Below are 18,538 nucleotides of genomic sequence, written 5' to 3'. Positions count from 1 at the left end.
CAGAACAGCTTTCAACTCTTACTTTGAAGCAAGGAATAAGATGATAGAGGTGGTTAACTTTAGGTTATTTCAAATTTAAACAAAAATATACCACCCCACCTTATCTGTCTCCTAAGAAATCTGTATGCAGGGCAAGAAGCAACAGTTAGAACGGGACATGGAACAACAGACTGGTTCCAGATTGGGAAAGGAGTACATCAAGGCTGTATATTGTCACTCTGTTTAATTAACTTACATGCAGAGTACATCATATGAAGCACTGAGCTGGATGTCTCACAAGCTGGAATCAAGATTGCCAGGAGAAATATTAACAACCTCAGACATGTAGATGATACCACTTTAAGGGCAGAAAGTGAAGAGGCGCTAAAGAGCCTCTTGATGAAGGTGAAAGAGAAAAGTGAAAAAGCTGGTTTAAAACTTAACATTCGAAAAACAAAGATCATGGCATCTGGTCTCATCACTTCATGGCAAATAGATGGGGAAAAAGTGGAAGCAGTGACAGATTTTATATTCTTGGGCTCCAAAATCACTGCAGATGATGACTGCAGCCATGAAATTAAATGACACCTGCTCCTTGGAAGGAAAGCTATGATAAATCTAGACAGCATATTAAAAAGGAGAGACATCACTTTGCCAACAAACCTCCATACAGCCCAAGGTATGGTTTTTCCAGTAATCGTGTACAGATGTGAGAGCTGGACCATAAAGAAGGCTGAGCACCGAAGAACTGATGCTTTTGAAATGTGGTGCTGGAGAAGGCTCTTGAGAGTGCCTTAGACAGCAAGGAGATCAAACCAGTCCATCCTAAAGGAGATCAACCCTGAATATGCTTTGGAAGGACTGATGTTGAAGCTGAAGCTCCAATACTTTGGGCATCTGATCTGAAGAGCCTACTCATTGGTAAAGACCCTGATGCTGGGGGAGACTGAGGGCAAGAGGGGAAGGGGGAGACAGAGGATGAGAAGGATGATGGCATCACTAACTCAATGGACATGAGTTTGAACAAACACAGGGAGATAGTGAAGGACAAGGAAGCCTGATGTGCTGCAGTTCATGGGTCCAAAGAGTCAGACACAAGTTAGTGACTGAACAAGAACAAATTCAAGGCAGAACATATAACAAAGAAGTTATATTTTTTTGCAGGGGTGGGGGATCTTGATTCTACAACTAGGGATGGAATCCATGGCCTCTGCAGTGAGAACATGGACTCTTAACCACGGGACTAAGGAATGGAGTATTCCCTGTCATATCAGTAAACAAACGATGTCGTGGTCATCAGCAACTGCAGCCACTGCCAACAGTGAGCTGGTGAGCCCCGACAAAACTCAGGAAAGAGAATACCTGCCATCTAGCAGCTACTCCTTGCAGTCACTCCCCACAGTGAGCCCTGAGGAAACTTGGGATGTGAAAATACAGGATACTGGCCCTGGACAGGGGAGGTGTGTATCAAAGGGATGATTTTGGTGAGCCCAGACTCCTATGTATCTTCCCATACATAGAAAAGTGCTAAATTCCTTAACTTGAGATATCTGGTTTACCTTTAATTAACAATAATCTTTTGATGTTCAGACTACCTGCCCTTTATTGCAAAACTTCTATATAAGCCGGCTACCTGTTTTGCCTCTTTGGAGTAGTTCTCTAAGGTGCTGTCTCCTGGGCTTGAAGTCCTGAAAATTCCCACGGAGTAAACTGTAACTCTCAACTTATAGGATGTGAATGATTTTTTAAGTTGAGAGACCACCAGAGGAGTCTTTTAACAAAGAAATTCAACTGGAATTCTCCAGGCAAGAATACTGGAGTGGGTTGCCATTTCCTTCTCCAATGCATGAAAGTGAAAAGTGAAAGTGAAGTCGCTCAGTCGTGTCCACCTCTTCGCAACCCCATGGACTGCAGCCTACCAGGCTCCTCTGTCCATGGGATTTTCCAGGCAAGAGTACTGGAGTGGGGTGCCATTGCCTTCTCCAAACTATAACTCTCAACTTACAGGATGTGAATGATTTTTTAAGTTGAGAGACCACCAGAGGAGTCCCTTAACAAAGAAATTCAACTTCACAGTTGATACAAGCAAGTAGTAGAATTTGATCTCACTTCTTCCTCATGTGCCATCCCTCCTTTTGGAGAAGAGGATTGGCGTTGATCCCTATGGGAGATAACTGAGCTCTTCAGTAGCTAGAGGAACGCCACGTGCTGGAGAAACCACTGGGAGAAGGGTGACAAGTCAGCGTGTGCTGAGCACGGACTTTTCCCCTTGTAGGCCAAGTGAAAAAAAGGACAATGAACCAGTTGTTTGATGTTCCTCATTTGCATGTCTTGAGGTACAGCATAAAAAGTAAATAATTTCTGCTGTAGACAGATTACACACCCTTGGATTCCTCTCCCTTATCTGGCCTTTGAAAATGCTTTGCTGAAACCTTTCAGGGAGTTTGGGAGTTTTTGAGCATAAGCCACCTGTTCTCCTTATATGTTCCTGCAATAAACCCTTCTTTGCTCAGAACTCTGACATTTCCGTTTGTTTGGCCTCACTGTGAGCTGGGCATATGGACCTGCGTACAGTAACAAAGGGAGCAAGGCCGTGTATCTGCATTTCAAGCGAGGGTTGTATCAATTTTCTATTATCATTGTCAGACATAAATTCTCCAAATATTTATTTGACCTGCCAGGAACACAGTGTCATGAGTCTGAACTAGGATTTCCTATTAGAAAAAAGGTCATTAGACAAAAGACATAGAAGAATATTGTGCTCTAAATGCAGTGGATTTAAAAAAAAACAAGGTCTCAAAATCACTAACATGACTTGGTAATTAAACTGTGTCAATGCTGCTGCCAAAAAAGAGTTTGCAGTTTGGAAGCTGTACTTACTATTGACCTGATTTTACAATTGAGATCATGTCTGCATTTTCATTTGGAAACAAAATTGATCACTGTGTTCTATAAACAAGGCCTGTCAAGTTATTACTCTGTAACTACCTTGCAAACACATATTTAAGAATGTTATGATTCATGATACCATATAGGAGACAAACTATTTCATTTTTTACTTCCCATTCTTAGCTCCTTTTAAATTCTTTTAAATTTCTTAAGTTCTTTAATAAATTTCTTTGATAAATTTAAAGATATTTTTTAATGTCCACTTTTAATATATTGGCTTCTTGCCCCAAATGCTACATTAAAATTGACAAAGTGATCATTCCTTTAATGTTCTCTGAAATCAGTATAATGCTCACTTTTTTTGTTTTAATCAGTACTCAATATTATTGTATCCTAATATTAGTGGACAAACATAATTTAGAAGGTTCATACAATGTGTGTATTTTATACAAATATATGAAGGATGACAGAATGAAATCAATACGAAAGGTTAATTTAGTTGTTTTAAAGCCATTTCAGATTATCTAAGACTTTCATCCACCTAGTTCATAATATCTGTTTCTTAGAGATTTTCTCAAAATTTTAATTAAAAAAATGAATCTAAATTAATAATAAAAACATCCTCATACTCCTTGAAAGAATGAAAATCTGTTACAAGTATCTTCTTTCACTACTTCTGGATGGATTTTATTTTACTTTCAAAAGTAAGTTCAGAATTAAAGAAATATTCATTTTGCCCCTTGACAGTCTGCAATTGAAGGAGAATAATGCTGATGGTTGGATTCTAGGCAGGAATCCAAAGAAACTCTCTATTCTTGACCGGCTAATTTAAGAGCAGTCCTACCTCTTTCACCTTCATTTTCTTCTTGGTCGTCTGTTAGTGGGGTCACTTCTGGTTGCTCCACAATCATGGCATCTTCTTGGTTTGATGAAAGCTCTAAATAGAATGAGACAGAAGGACGCTCAGAGATGTTTTAGTTGGAATCTGTGAGAAACCAGTGACTAAAGCTCAGAAAGCTAAAGTTCTTTTTTCCCCTCCAAGTTTCAACGGTCACATAAGGAGAGCACTAGAGCCACTCTCCAGGAATCACTGCCTAGAAGCACACACGCCCCCTACTCACACACACCAGTGTATACAGAAGTCACGACACAGCGTCACCTCGTCCTCAGATAACAATATATTCTGGTTTCAGTACCTTCTGTTTCCATACAGGAACTCTGGGACTCTGCCTCAAGTTTTACTTCTTTCTTCGTTGAATCATTCTCTTGCCCTGTTAAGAACAGTGATTGAAAAATAAATGTGACATGGATGGCCATAGCTTTATCCCTGGTTTGAAAAGATAATCAATTCAGAAACCATGCTTTGATCATGCCTGGAGAGGCAGAGAACAGTTCTGAACCAAAGCCGAAGGTGAATATCTCATTTTGTAAATTATCAAATTTATATTGATTAGTTAATGAGAAATATCCAGATAATGCAGGCAAAAAACTTCTCTTTGAACTGATTGGTGTAATTAGTATTTAGCTAATCAATACACTGAACATCAATGGATACAAACTGGAAGTCAAAATTCTGAAGAATTTCTAGACTGCATGGGTTAATTATATTCAATTTCTCTTTATTATATAGATCTTTCTGTATTGAGGATTCCTAGGAAATTAAAATACTACTTGTATTTTCATTCTTCCATCAGCAGAGCATAAAAAAACTTGAGTAATATGAGCACACAGGGATGGGGGTCACCTAATAGCTCAACCATTCTTACAAAACCCTACTAAATACAGCAAAGGTCAGGAGGGAATTCAGCCAACTCTTGATTACTCCAAGGCTGATTATCTAGGAAAGCATTTTCTCCCCCACCCTCTTGGGTTTTCCTCCTCTCCCCTGTGGAGTTTAGAACATTTAAGGGCCAAGAGAAGAAAATGAAATTTGTCCATTTTGCATTATTTTAATGAAAGATTTTATGCTAAGGATATTACTGTTATATTTAAAAAAAACATTCCAGAGCTAGAGGTTACAGGTACAAAGCTGAAGCAGAGGTTCATGGGCTCTTAGCCTGTGTACGTCCCTAAAGGAGATGCATCATTTTTCCAAGTTGTCTCTACTTCTGAGAAAAGATCTTCTTTCCCTGCCTGAGACCATGTGACTTGCAGTGTCTCCTATGAGACAAGTTTATGCGCCCAGCTCACCTAAACAGAATATACAGTGTGTGCTCTTTTGTATTTTACTATATGTTTTCTGTAAGATTAATCCTTCCACTGCATGTATCAATGGCCTATTCTTTATCACTGATGTCTATTAATTCCATTGTATGAATATGTTTCAGTTTGGGGCTAAATGAATAACACTATTAAAAACATTTTTGTATATGTCTTTTGGGGGACATATGTATACATATCACTTGGGTATAAACCCAGGAGTGAAATGGTTAAGTAACAGGCAACGCATATGTTTAGCTAGACTAACTCCTGACAAATGGTGTTCTGAAGAGTTTGTTCCATTTTATAGTCTCACCAGAAATGTATGAGAATTCCAATTAGACATAGTCTAATTGGACTATGTCATGATATAAAAGTCTTTTTTCTTTCAGCTACACCACACAGCATGTGGGATCTTAGATCTCCAACTAGGGATCAAACCCATGCCCCTTGTACTGAAGACATAGAGTCTTAACCCCTAAACCACCAGTGTGCTGTGTGCTAAGTCACTTTAGTTGCATCCAGCTCTTTGTGACCCTGCGGACTGTTACCCTTGTTCCTCTATTCATGGGATTCTTCAGGCAAGAATACTGGTGTAGGTCGCTATTTCCTCCTCCAGGGGATCTTCCTGACCTGGGATCAAACCTGCATCTTTTACGTCTTCTGCATTGGCAGGCGGGTTGTTTACCACCAGTGCCACCTGAGAAGCATGGAATCTCAGCCTCTGGACCACCAGGGAAGTCCCCAAAAGTCTTTATATGGGGAAGAAGCCATGCAGAATCTTTACCCCCCAAAATCATTTCCATCCTTTTCACCTCTGGGTACCATACAAAGTGGTCACATCTTTGCACATTGAGCTCCTTTGCCTATTTGTTTATGCTATTTATTCACCTATTCCTCATTCTCATCACACTGTAACATAGCTGTATCTGCGTTCGTTTCCCTTATCAGGTTGTCAGCACTGTGATGTTACACACTGCTTTATTCCTAATTCTCTGCCTAGTGTGTGCACGTGCTCAGTTGCTCAGTTGTGTTGAACTCTTTGCAATCCTATGGACTATAGCCCACCAGGCTCCTCTGCCCGTGGTATTTTCCAGCAAGAAAACTGGAATGGGTTACTATTTAGTCCTCCAAGGGATCTTCCTGACCCAGGGATCAAACCCGTTTCTTATGTCCACCTGCATGGGCAGGCAGATTCTTTACCATTGCATCTGGGAAGCTTCTCTACCTAACACCTACTAATAAAGAGTGATCGATAAATGTTTAGTTAATTGGCCCTCCATTATAGTGCTCATCAATGTCAGTAAATAGTAATTAGGGACTGTAACTTACTTCCATTTGCAACAAAGCACTAAGGCTAAGCACTACATGTGCTCTATTTATTGCAAAGAATCTTGGAGGAAGAATTGAATGTTTTAGGCAAATTACCATCTCTTTAGGCTTCCATTTCATTATCTTTAGGAAAAAAAGCCCTCCTCACCCCCCCAAAAAAATTCCCCTAGATACTGTCTTGGGCTTTCCTGGTGGCTCAGTGGTCAAGAATACACCTACCAATGCAGAAGGTGCAGGTTTGATCCCCGGGTCTGGAAGATCCCCTGGAGAAGGAAATGGCCACCCACTCCAGCATTCTTGCCTGGGAAATCCCATGGACAGAGAAGTCTGGTGGCCTACAGTCCATGGGGTAACAACAGAGTGAGACATGACTTAGCGACTAAACTACAGCAACAGGTACTAATACCTTAGATTCCGCCTTTGGCATTATATGAGGTTATGTCCCCTGGTAAAGTTCCTAGTCATCCCTGACATTTGTCTACTGGGAGAATGATGTCAATGGAAACTTCACTGGTCTGAATGAGCCTCATTCTCTAACCCCTTTCAGGGAATCACAGCCTTGTTGTGGAATCAACACTGCTAGGAGAAATATTAACAACCTCAGAAATGCACATGATACTGCTCTAATGGCAGAAAGCAAAGAGGAACTAAAGAGCCCCTTGATGAGGGTGAAAGAGGAGAGTGAAAAGCTGACTTAAAACTCAACATTCAAAAAACAAAGATCATGGCATCTTGTCCCATCACTTCAAGGCAAATCAGTTCAGTAGCCCAGTTCTGTCTGACTCTTTGCAACCCCATGAATCGCAGCACGTCAGGGCTCCCTGTCCATCACCAACTCCCGGAGTTCACTAAAACTCATGTCGATCGAGTCAGTGATGCCATCCAGCCATCTCATCCTCTGTCGTCCCCTTCTCCTCCTGCCCCCAATCCCTCCCAGCATCAGAGTCTTTTCCAGTGAGTCAACTCTTTGCATGAGGTGGCCAAAGTACTGGAGTTTCAGCTTTAGCATCATTCCTTCCAATGAACACCCGGGGCTGATCTCCTTTAAAATGGATTGGTTGGATCTCCTTGCAGTCCAAGGGCACTGTCAAGAGTCTTCACCAACACCACAGTTCAAAAGCATCAATTCTTCGGTGCTCAGCTTTCTTCACAGTCCAACTCTCGCATCCATACATGACCACTGGAAAAACCATAGCCTTGACTAGATGGACCTTAGTTGGCAAAGTAATGTCTCTGCTTTTCAATATGCTATCTAGGTTGGTCAAAACTTTCCTTCTAAGGAGAAAGTGTCTTTTAATTTCATGGCTGCAATCACCATCTGCAGTGATTTTGGAACCCCCCAAAATAAAGTCTGACACTTTTTCCACTGTTTCCCCATCTATTTCCCAAGAAGTGAAGGCAAATAAATGGGGATAAAGCAGAAACAGTGACAGATTTTATTTTCTTGAGCTCCAAAATCACTGCTGATGGCGACTACAGCCATGAAATTAAGATGCTAGCTTCTTGGAAGAAAAGCTATCACAAACCTAGACAGTACGTTAAAAAACAAAGACATCACTTTGCTGACAAAAGTCTATATAGTTCAAGCTATGGTTTTTCCAGTAGTCATGTATGGATGTGAGAGGTGGACCATAAAGAAGGCTGAGTGCTGAAGAACTGATGCTTTTGAATTAGAGTCCCTTGGACTGCAAGGAGATCAAACCAGTCAATCCTAAAGGAAATCAACCCTGAATATTCATTGGAAGGACTGATGCTGAAGCTGAAGCTCCAATACTTTGGCCACCTGATGTGAAGAGCCAGCTCACTAGAAAAGACCTTGATTCTGAGAAAGATCGAAGGCAGGAGGAGAAGGGGATGGCAGAGGCTGAGATGTTAGCATCACTGACTCAATGGACATGAGTTTGACAAACTCCAGGAGATAGCGAAGGACAGACAAGCCTGGTGTTCTGCAGACCATGGGGTTGTAGAGTTGGACATGACTTAACGACTGAACAATGATCTCTGCCACTGTTCATGGGGAACTGACCATCATAACTCCTTGTAGTCTTTGCTGGAAACTTAACTCATTATCTGTGATCTGCCTTTGTGCAGTGACAGGGATGAGCAGGCCACTCAGAGAGTAGAAGCAGCCACTTTACTGCAGGGTGTCTCCACTCCCAGTACTCCATACATTTTCAGAGGAAGTCCATCAGGAATAGTAAGATGGCAGTTCACCAGGGACTGGGCACTGGGACTAACTGGGGTGGCAGCCTAAGGCTGTGATGTGCACTAGGGATTTTCTCTGCAACCAGTAAGGACTGTCAGCTCACTTGGAGGATAAGAGGCCATTGCAAAGCCTTTTGAATTATTTCTCTCCACTGCCCTTTAACTTGTCTCATTCTTTTTTTGGTGGGGGGTATAGTCGCTTTACAACATTGCATTACCTTCTGCTATACAACAAAGTGACTCAGCTATATGTATGCATATTTTTCTCTTTTCCCTCACCGTGGACCTCCCTCCCACTGCCTCCCCTCATCCACCCCTTCAGGTCACCATAGAACACTGAACTGAGCTCCCCATGCTACACACTAGGTTGACACTAGCCATCTGTTTTACACATGGTCGTGTGTATATGTCGATTCCAGTCTCGCAGTTCATCCCATCTACTCTATTCCCCCTCACCCTTGTCTACCCATGTCTGCTGTCTGCGTCTCCATTCCTGCCCCATGAATAGGTTCATCTGTACCATTTTGCTAGATGCCACATATATGCAATCTTCTCTTGAGACAAAAAAATATATATTTTCTTCTTTCTCATTTTTCTGACATTCAGTTCAGTTCAGTTCAGTTCAGTTGCTCAGTCATATCCAACTCTTTGAGACCCCATGGACTGCAGCATGCTAGGCCTCCCTGTCCATCACCAACTCCTGGAGCTTACTCAAACTCACGTCCATCGAGTCAGTGATGCCATTCAACCATCTCATCCTCTGTCCTCCCCTTCTGCTCCTGCCCCCAATCCCTCCCAGCATCAGAGTCTTTTCAAATGAGTCAGTTCTTCGCATTAGGTAGCCAAAGTATTGGAGTTTCAGCTTCAGCATCAGTCCTTCCAGTGAACATTCAGGACTGATTTCCTTTAGGATGAACTGGTTGGATCTCCTTGCAGTCCAAGGGACTCTCAAGAGTTGTCTCCACCACCACAGTTCAAAAGCATCAATTCTTTAGTGCTCAACTTTCTTTATAGTCCAAGTCTCACATGCATACATGACTATTGGAAAAACCACAGCTTTGACTAGATGGACCTCTGTTGGAAAAGTATTATCTCCACTTTTTAATAAGCTGCCTAGGTTAGTCACAACTTTTCTTCCAAGGAGCAAGCATCTTTTAATTTCATGGCTGTAGTCATCAACTGCAGTGATTTTGGAGCCCCCCAAAATAGTCTGTCATGATTTCCACTGTTTCCCCATCTATTTGCCATGAAGTGATGGGACCAGATGCCATGATTTTACTTTTCTGAATGTTGAGCTTTAAGCCAACTTTTTCACTCTCCTCTTACACTTTCATCAAGAGGCTCTTTAGTTCCTCTTCACTTTCTGCCATAAGGGTGGTGTTATCTGCATATCTGGGGTTATTGATTTTTCTCCCAGCAATCTTGATTCCAGCTTGTGCTTCATCCAGCCCAGCGTTTCTCATGATGTGCTCTGCACATAAGTTAAATAAGCAGGGTGACAATATACAGCCTTGATATACTCCTTCCCCTATTTGGAACCAGTCTGTTGTTCCATGTCCAGTTCTAATGTTGCTTCCTGACCTGCACACAGATTTCTCAAGAAGCAGGTCAGGTGGTGTGGTATTCCCATCTCTTTAAGAATTTTCCAGTTTGTTGTGGCCCACATAGTCAATGGCTTTGGCATAGTCAATAAAGCAGAAGTAGAAGTTTTTCTGGAACTTTCTTGCTTTTTAATGATGCAACAGATGTTGGCAATATGATCTCTGTTCCTCTGCCTTTTCTAAATCCGGCTTGAATGTTTGGAAGTTCATAGTTCAGGTACTGTTGAAGCCTGGCTTGGAGAATTTTGAGCATTACTTTACTACTGTGTGAGATGAGTGCAATTGTGCAGTAGTTTGAGCATTCTTTGGCATTGCCTTTCTTTGGGATTGGAAAGAAAACAGATGTTTTCCAGTCCTGTGGCCACTGCTGAGTTTTCCAAATTTGCTGGCATATTGAGTGCAGCACTTTCACAGCATCATCTTTTAGGATTTGAAATAGCTCAACTGGAATTCCATCACCTGCACTAGCTTTGTTTGTAGTGATGCTTCTTAAGGCCCACTTGACTTCACATTCCAGGATGTCTGGCTCTAGGTGAGTGATCACATCATCGTGATTATCTGGGTCGGGAAGATCTTTTTCGTATAGTTCTGTGTATTCTTGCCACCTCTTCTTAATATCTCTGCTTCTGTTAGGTCCACACCATTTCTGTCCTTTATGGTGCCCATCTTTGCGTGAAATCTTCCCTTGGTATGTCTAATATTCTTGAGGAGATCTCTAGTCTTGCCCATTCTATTGTTTTCTATTCTATTCCCCATTCTATGGTTTTCCTCTATTTCTTTTCATTGATTCTGAAATTAAAGTAGTGAAAAAAGGGGAAAGAAATGAGGTTCTCAGCTTTGAAATCCAGAAATGCTCATACTTGCTTCTTCCTGAGCCACGCCAGGATTTGGTGTGCTGCTGGAGGAGGAGGTATGTATGAGCGCCAAGCCCTGTTGGCAGGCCTGCTGTGTGGTAATGATGACTTTCGGGGCTCCAGTCTGTCCGCCTTTCTCTGCAGCCACTCGACATACCACATTCCGTCCACTCTCTTGACCCCATGGGGCATGCTTTATGCTTGCCCCGCTACATTCAGTCTGGTTGAATTCTGCCCACTGTCCTTTGCCCTAATCCCTCCTGGCAGAGGAAACAAAAGAACATAAAGGATCCCACAGCTTATACATATATTTTTTATACAGTGAACTCAATCACCCATACTAATGGGCGGGGGCCATTAGAACAGATAATCCAAAATCCATTCACTTTCCTTTAGAACTGGATCACATGATTGTTTCTTGTGAGGCCTGGTAATTAAGTTTGGCTCAAGCTAATGCTTTAATTAATTTGCATTAATATTGGTCTGAGAACATCAGTCTAGGGTCAAACATTTCTAGAGGAGGATAAACCTAAACTCACTTGGTAGGTAAATAGACTCTTTAAACAATAGCAACAACAATATGGCTTTGTTATTTATAGATTATTAGATGCTCAGATCTTGCTAAGAACAAAGAATTTGTTTCTCTGTTGTGTCTCTTGAAGATAATAGAAATTATGTCCTTTTGTTATGCTTGAAACTTGATTGCTGCTATTGGTCAAAATTTTACATTCACTATATCTAAAAATACCCCAGATTAAGATGAAATTTAAACCTAGGTTAAAGTGAATTTGATTATTTCTAAGTTATTCTTAGTTTTCTATTAGTCCTCTATTTCTTACTTTCTAGGGCCAATAAAATTTACTTTCTAATATAAACTATTGCTACAATTATTTCTTTTAGTTACAAAAGAAGGGCAGTTTTCACATAGAAACACTTATTAGAGGTATTGGGAATTACCAGTAATTTTACAACTAAGGGATTGCCATTGTTAATACTGTAAACTGCTGTCATTTGCTTGCATGTGTGTGTGTATGTACCTACATATATGTGTGTATATATATATGTATACATACATATGTATCTGTATAAGTGTGTGTCTTTATGTATGTCCAAATATAAAAAATGTATCTATACACATACATACACAAATATACAAAATACATAAATGTATCCTGGCATTCCAATGAATCTACATTTTGATTCTTTTTTAGTTTACATTTTATAAGCAGCTTACACTGTCATTATAATTTCTTCAGAAATTTTATGAGATGCATTTTATTCTATGTTATGGACAAATTTGGGGATGTTCCCTTTTGTTTTTGCCATCAAACATAGCACTGCAATGAGCATTTTTGTGAATACTTCTCTCTATACTTTTGGTGGCTGTTACTTTAAGATAAATTCTTAATGCATAACTCTTGGATCAAAGGGTAAACAGTTTACCTCTTATTACATGTTGTCAAAATTGCTGATGAAGAGGTTATGCCCTTTAATCTCTCACCAATGGTATGTGAGCATGTTTGGATGCCTTCCTCATACCAATTCTGTGCACTTTCAATCCTATTTAAATGTTTGATACTCAGAAGAAGATACCAAAATCATGCTTTATTTGCATCTTAAAGTAATGAAGAGATAGGTTATGTCTTCATATTAACAGTGACTGCATTTTCTCTTTTGTGAATTACAATTGAGTCCTTTGCCCATTTTCTTCTTGAGTTGTTTACATTATTATTATTATTGATTTATGAAGTTTTTATTTTGGAGTAAGAAAATTGATTTGTCATTTAGGCTGAGAATACATTTCCTAGTAGCTTTGCTTTAGACTTTGATTATACACTTTATCATGTCAAAATTTATATGTTCAGCTTTAGCCACTAACTTTCCTCTTTGATGACATATGTGGCTTATGTACACATGTAGTGCATATACTCATCTATGTGCACATATTTCATAGCACAATCATGCGTCTGTATACAGTCACATTTCAAAAGGCAGTCCTTATTTCAAAACTAAAAACATTTATATATATATAAATTTTGTATATATATACATATACATATATGTGTATATATATATACATATACATATATATATACACACACATATACATATACATATATATATATTTCTCTTGCCTGGAAAATCCCATGGACAGAGGAGCCTGGTGGGTTGCAGTCCATGCGGTCGCAAAGAGTCAGACACGACTGAGCGACTTCACTTTCACTTTTCACCTTCATGCAGTGGAGAAGGAAATGGCAACCCACTCCAGTGTTCTTGCCTGGAGAATCCCAGGGACGGGGGAGCCTGTTGGGCTGCCGTCTCTGGGGTCGCACAGAGTCGGACACGCCTGAAGCGACTCAGCAGCAGCAGCACACATACACCCTTTGGTTCTTTTAGCTAGTAGTTTTATAGTTTCATTTTTACATTTCTTCTTTGCTCCTTTTGGGATTTAAGCTGGTGTAAGGGATGAGACTGGGATACAGTTTATTTTTTCAAATGGCCAACTAGTTGTCTTAATGCCATTTATTGAGTCATCTGTCTTTGAAATGTCAGCCTAAATATGTACTGAAATCCTGATCTCCTGGGGTCTATTTCCAAACTCTTTATTCCGTTTCATTGATCAGCCTGTCCATCCCTTCAATAGGACTACATAGCTAATCGCATTTTTTAAAGATATCATGTCATTTTTAGTCTATTTATTCTGTCATTGACTGATAATATCATATCTGTGAATTCCGCATTGCATTTCCAATTGGATTTTATTTGCAGTGTATCTTGTTATATCATCTGACACATAAAAACCCATCATTCTTATATTTCATCAGGGCTTTAGGTTTTTATTGATATAAAATGACCAACTCTTTCTCACTTGAGATTTTTGGCTAGAATTCTAACTGGAGAGATTCTAAAGTAGTTTTCCATGTTTTCTTTTGATGTTCATTTCCCAAACATTCTTTTCTTTTTTTAACTTTGGATTTTTAAAGCCTTACTGTTTTATTGAAATCAATTCAATCGGAGTGGTTTTTACACTCAGTAACCTACATTATGCTTACCGTCATAGCTATTTGCCTGCGTCATCCTCTTTCATATATTGTCTTTTGATTATAACGTTACTTATTATTTTTATTTGCATTACTAAATACACTCTCATGCTTGGTATGATCTTCAGGGGAATTTAGAAAGCAAGATCTATTCCTGTAATTCTTGTGATTTAATTCTATTTGTAACTATCATAAAATGTTTCAAAGTTATTCTAGTTATTCTTAAACCTGACCGACATTGTCAGAACCCAGAGCACAGCGGGATTTTTAATTGTTTACTGTCTTTATCAAAGTCAGCACTGTAGACAACGCTCACTGCTCCACACTGGAATTTTTGGTTTACAAACTTTGGCACTGAAATTTCCTTTCTTTACTCTTTTCTTTATTTCCTCCCTTTCTTTCTTCCTCTTTTAACTCTTCTATCAACATGCAACATACAATCAGGAAAGTATACAAACAATATGCAGATCCCAATTAAGTAATCAAAAGCAGATAGAGAAACTACATATTCTTAGGATAATCCTCTGGCCCTCACCCAGCTCCCAGCCCAATCAGTATCTCATCCCCAGTCACCCAAGTTTAATAAACACCCTGCCTGCCATAGTTATTTTCCCTGCTTTTCAAAGTTGATATAGATGAACTTGTATAACATATATGCTTTTGTACCAACATATATGCTTTTGTACCATCTTTAGTTAAGGTTTGTAAGATACAACATTTGTAAGATTCATTCACATTTTTGCTTGGAATTCTAGTTTGTAATTTCTTTTTCCTTTTTTTTTTTTTGGATATTTTTGATGTGGACCATTTTTAAAGTCTTTATTGAATTTGATACAGTATTGCTTCTGTTTATTCTTATGTTTTGATTTTTTGGCCATGATGCATATAGAATTTATCTCCCTGACCAGGGATCAAACCCACTCCCCCCACATTGGAAGGAAAAGTCTTAACCAGTGGACTGCCAAGGAAGCTCCATGTAGTTAGTAGTTTTCGTACTTCATTCTTATATTTGTTTCTTTGTATGTAACTTGTCTCTTTCATCTGATTGCTTTTTGAGATTTTCTTCCTTATCACTGCTGTTGGCTGAGTTGATTATGATGTACTTAAGTATAATTTTATGTTTCTTGTGCTTTGGGGTCATAGAATTTCTTGCACATGTGAGTTCATCGTTTTCATGAAGTTTCTGAAAAATTTAAGTGACTATTACTTCAAATATTTTTTCCTGTCTCCCCTTCCCATACCTGCCTACAGAGATTCCAATTCATGATTATTATATCTGGAATCACTCGAAGTTGTTCCGTGGCTCCCTGATGCTCTTTTCATTTCCTTCAGTCATTCATTTTCCCTGTGTATGGATTTGGATAGTTTCTTTAGCTACAACTTCAAATTTACTGATCTTTTCTTCTGCCCTGTCTCACCTGCCATTATTCTCATCAGGTACAATTTTCATCTTAGATACTCTGTTTTTCATCTCTAGAAATTCAATTCTATCTTTCTATGTTTTCCATGTTTCTAATTCCTTCTTTTAGCTTCTTGAGGACGTGGGACACAATTAATGCTTTTTAATGTGCTCTTTCCTATTATTGAAACTTCCCTGGTGGCTCAGATGGTAAAGCATCTGCCTACAATGTGGGAGACCCGGGTTCAATCCCTGGGTCAGGAAGATCTCCTGGAAAAGAAAATGGCAATCCACTCCAGTATTCTTGCCTGGAAAATCCCATAGACAGAGGAGCCTGGTAGGCTACAGTCCATGGGGTTGCAAAGAGTTGGACACGACTGAGTGACTTCACTTTCACTTCCTATTATTACCCCGTCTGTGCCACTTCTGGATTGATTCCTATTAATTGTTATCTCTTCCCCTATAAGGAGAAGGCAATGGCACCCCACTCCAGCACTCTTGTCTGGAAAATCCCATGGATGGAGGAACCTGGTGGACTGCAGTCCATGGGGTCGCTAAGAATCAGATATGACTGAGCAACTTCACTTTCACTTTTCACTTTCATGCACTGGAGAAGGAAATGGCAATCCACTCTAGTGTTCTTGCCTGGAGAATCTCAGGGACAAGGGAGCCTGGTGGGCTGCCGTCTATGGGGTCACACAGATTTGGACATGACTGAAGCGACTTACCAGCTTCCCCTATAGGTCATACTTTCCTGCATCTCGGCAAGTAGGCCAATTAATAACCCTGCAATGATCTGAGTGTTCAAGTAAAAGGAAGAGTCATACATCTCTCACTTTAAATCAGAATCTAGAAGTGATTAAGCTTAGTGAGGAATGCATATCAAACGCTAAGACAGGCTAAAAGCTAGGTGTAGGTGTCTTGCACCAAGCAGTTAGCTAAGTTGTGAAGGCAAAGGAAAAGTTCTTGAAGTAAATTCAAAGTGTTTCTCCAGTAAACATACGAATGATTTAAAAAAAAAAAAAAGATTTTTGCCAATATGGAGAAAGTCTGGGTGGTCTAGATAGAAGATCAAACCAGCCACAACATTCTCTAAAGTCAGAGCCTAACCCAGGGCAATGCTCTGATTGTCTTCCATTCCGTGAGGGCTGAGAGAGGTGAGGAGACTGAAGAAGAAAGATCTGAAGGTAGCAGAGACTGGTTTATGAGGTTTAAGGAAAGAATCCACCTCCATAACATAGAAGAACAAGGTGAAGCAGCAAGTGCTGATGTAGAAGCTGCATCAAGGTAACCAGAAGATCTAGCTAAGATATTTATGAAGGTGGCTACAGTAGACAATAGCTTTTCAATGTAGACAAAGCAGCCTTCTATTGGAAGAAGATGCCATTTAGGACTCTCATAGCTAGAGAGGAGAAGTCAGTGCCTGGCTTCAAGGCTTCAAAGGACAACCTGACTCTCTCATTTGGGGCTAATGCAGATGGTGACGCCAGTGCTCATTTGTCATTCTGAAAATCCTAGGATGCTTAAAAATTAGGCTTAATCTACTCTGCCTGTGCTCTATATATGGAAAAACAAAGTCTAGATGACAGATGTATCTGTTCACAACAAGCTTTACTGAAAATTTCAGACCCACTGTTGAGACCTACCGCTCAGAAAAAAGATTCCTTTAAAAATATTACTGCTCATTGGCAATGCATTTGGTCACCCAAGTGCACTGATGGAAATGTACAGTGAGATTAATATTGTTTTCACACCTGCTAACATAATATCCCTTCTGCAACCCATGGATCAAGGAATAATTTCAGCTTTCAAGTCCTATTATTTAAGAAATATATCACATAAGGCTACAGTGGCCATAGATAGTGATCTTTCTGATGGATCTGGGCAAGATCAATTGAAAACTGGGGAAGGAGTTGCCATTTGAAAAGCCATTAGGAAACATTCATGATTCACGGGAAGTGGTCAAAATATCAACATTAACAGGAATTTGGAAGAAGTTGATTCCAACACTCACGGATGACTTAGAGGGTTTCAAGATTTTAGGGGAGGAAGTAACTGTGGATGTGGTAGAAAGAGCAAGAGAACTAGAATTACAAGTGGAGCCTGAAGATGTGACCGAATTGCTGCAACTCCAGCATAAAACCTTAGCAGATGAGCAGTTCTTATGGACGAGCAAAGAAAGTAACTTCTTGAGATGGAATCAAATTCTGGTGAAGATGCTGTAAAGATTGTTGACATGACAGCAAAATGTTTAGAATGTTACACAAACTTAGTTGAGAAAGCAGCGACAGGGTTTGTGAGGATTGAGTCCAATTTTGAAAGAAGTTCTATTATGGGTAAAATGGTATCACACAGCACTGCATGCTATAGCGAAATTGTCCATGAAAGTCAATGATGTGGAAAAATTCATTGTTGTCTTATTTTAAGAAATGACCACAGCTGCTCCAGGCTTCAGCAACCACCACTCTGATCAGTCAGCAGCCTCGGCATCAAGGCTCACATCAAGGTGAGACCCTCCACCAGCAAAAAGGTCATGATTCATCAAAGACTCAGATGATAGCTAGCAGTTTTTAGCAATATTTTTTAGTTAAGGTATATGTATTGCTTTTTTTTTTTAGACCTGGCATTATTGCACAATTAATAGACAACAGTATAGTGTAAACCCAACTTTCACATGCATTGGGAAGCCAAAAAATTCATGTGACTGGCTTTATTGTCATATTCCCTTCTTGCGGTGGTCTGGAACACAACCCACAATATCTCAGAGGTATGCCTGTACAAACATCCTTGAAAAAACTGGCCAAAACGAAGGCATTCACGCTCTCTGCCCATAAAACGGGCAGAAACACAAGAAGCGCAAGGAGAGGTGTCTCCCAATACTTCTTTTCATGCCCGGTCATTTTGTTGATTACTCTGTTGGATGTGAAGTATGTTTCCAGTTTTACAGATGTTCTTGAGTTTCATCTGAGGAGAAGTTAAGTCATTTACAAACAGTTTGGTCCTTTCCAGTCTCGTTTTGAAGCTGGCTTGCACAGGACA

At 39.9% G+C, this 18,538-nt stretch overlaps 1 protein-coding gene across 1 annotated transcript in view; it reads right to left on the bottom strand.

Moving 5' to 3' along the window:
- MACROD2 (MACRO domain containing 2) overlaps nt 1-18,538 on the bottom strand; it is a 2,334,919-nt gene that overhangs the window by 100,029 nt on the left and 2,216,352 nt on the right. Inside the window, exons 15-16 of the mRNA XM_018056932.1 lie at nt 4,065-4,139; nt 3,713-3,805 (exon numbers count right to left, since the gene is read on the bottom strand). Of these exons, the coding sequence (XP_017912421.1) occupies nt 3,713-3,805; nt 4,065-4,139 (168 nt within the window). The remainder of the gene's footprint in view (nt 1-3,712; nt 3,806-4,064; nt 4,140-18,538) is intronic.

Source organism: Capra hircus, chromosome 13 (genome assembly GCF_001704415.2).
Source record: "Capra hircus breed San Clemente chromosome 13, ASM170441v1, whole genome shotgun sequence".
NCBI lineage: Eukaryota > Metazoa > Chordata > Mammalia > Artiodactyla > Bovidae > Capra > Capra hircus.
This window is presented reverse-complemented; position numbering and strand designations above follow the sequence as displayed.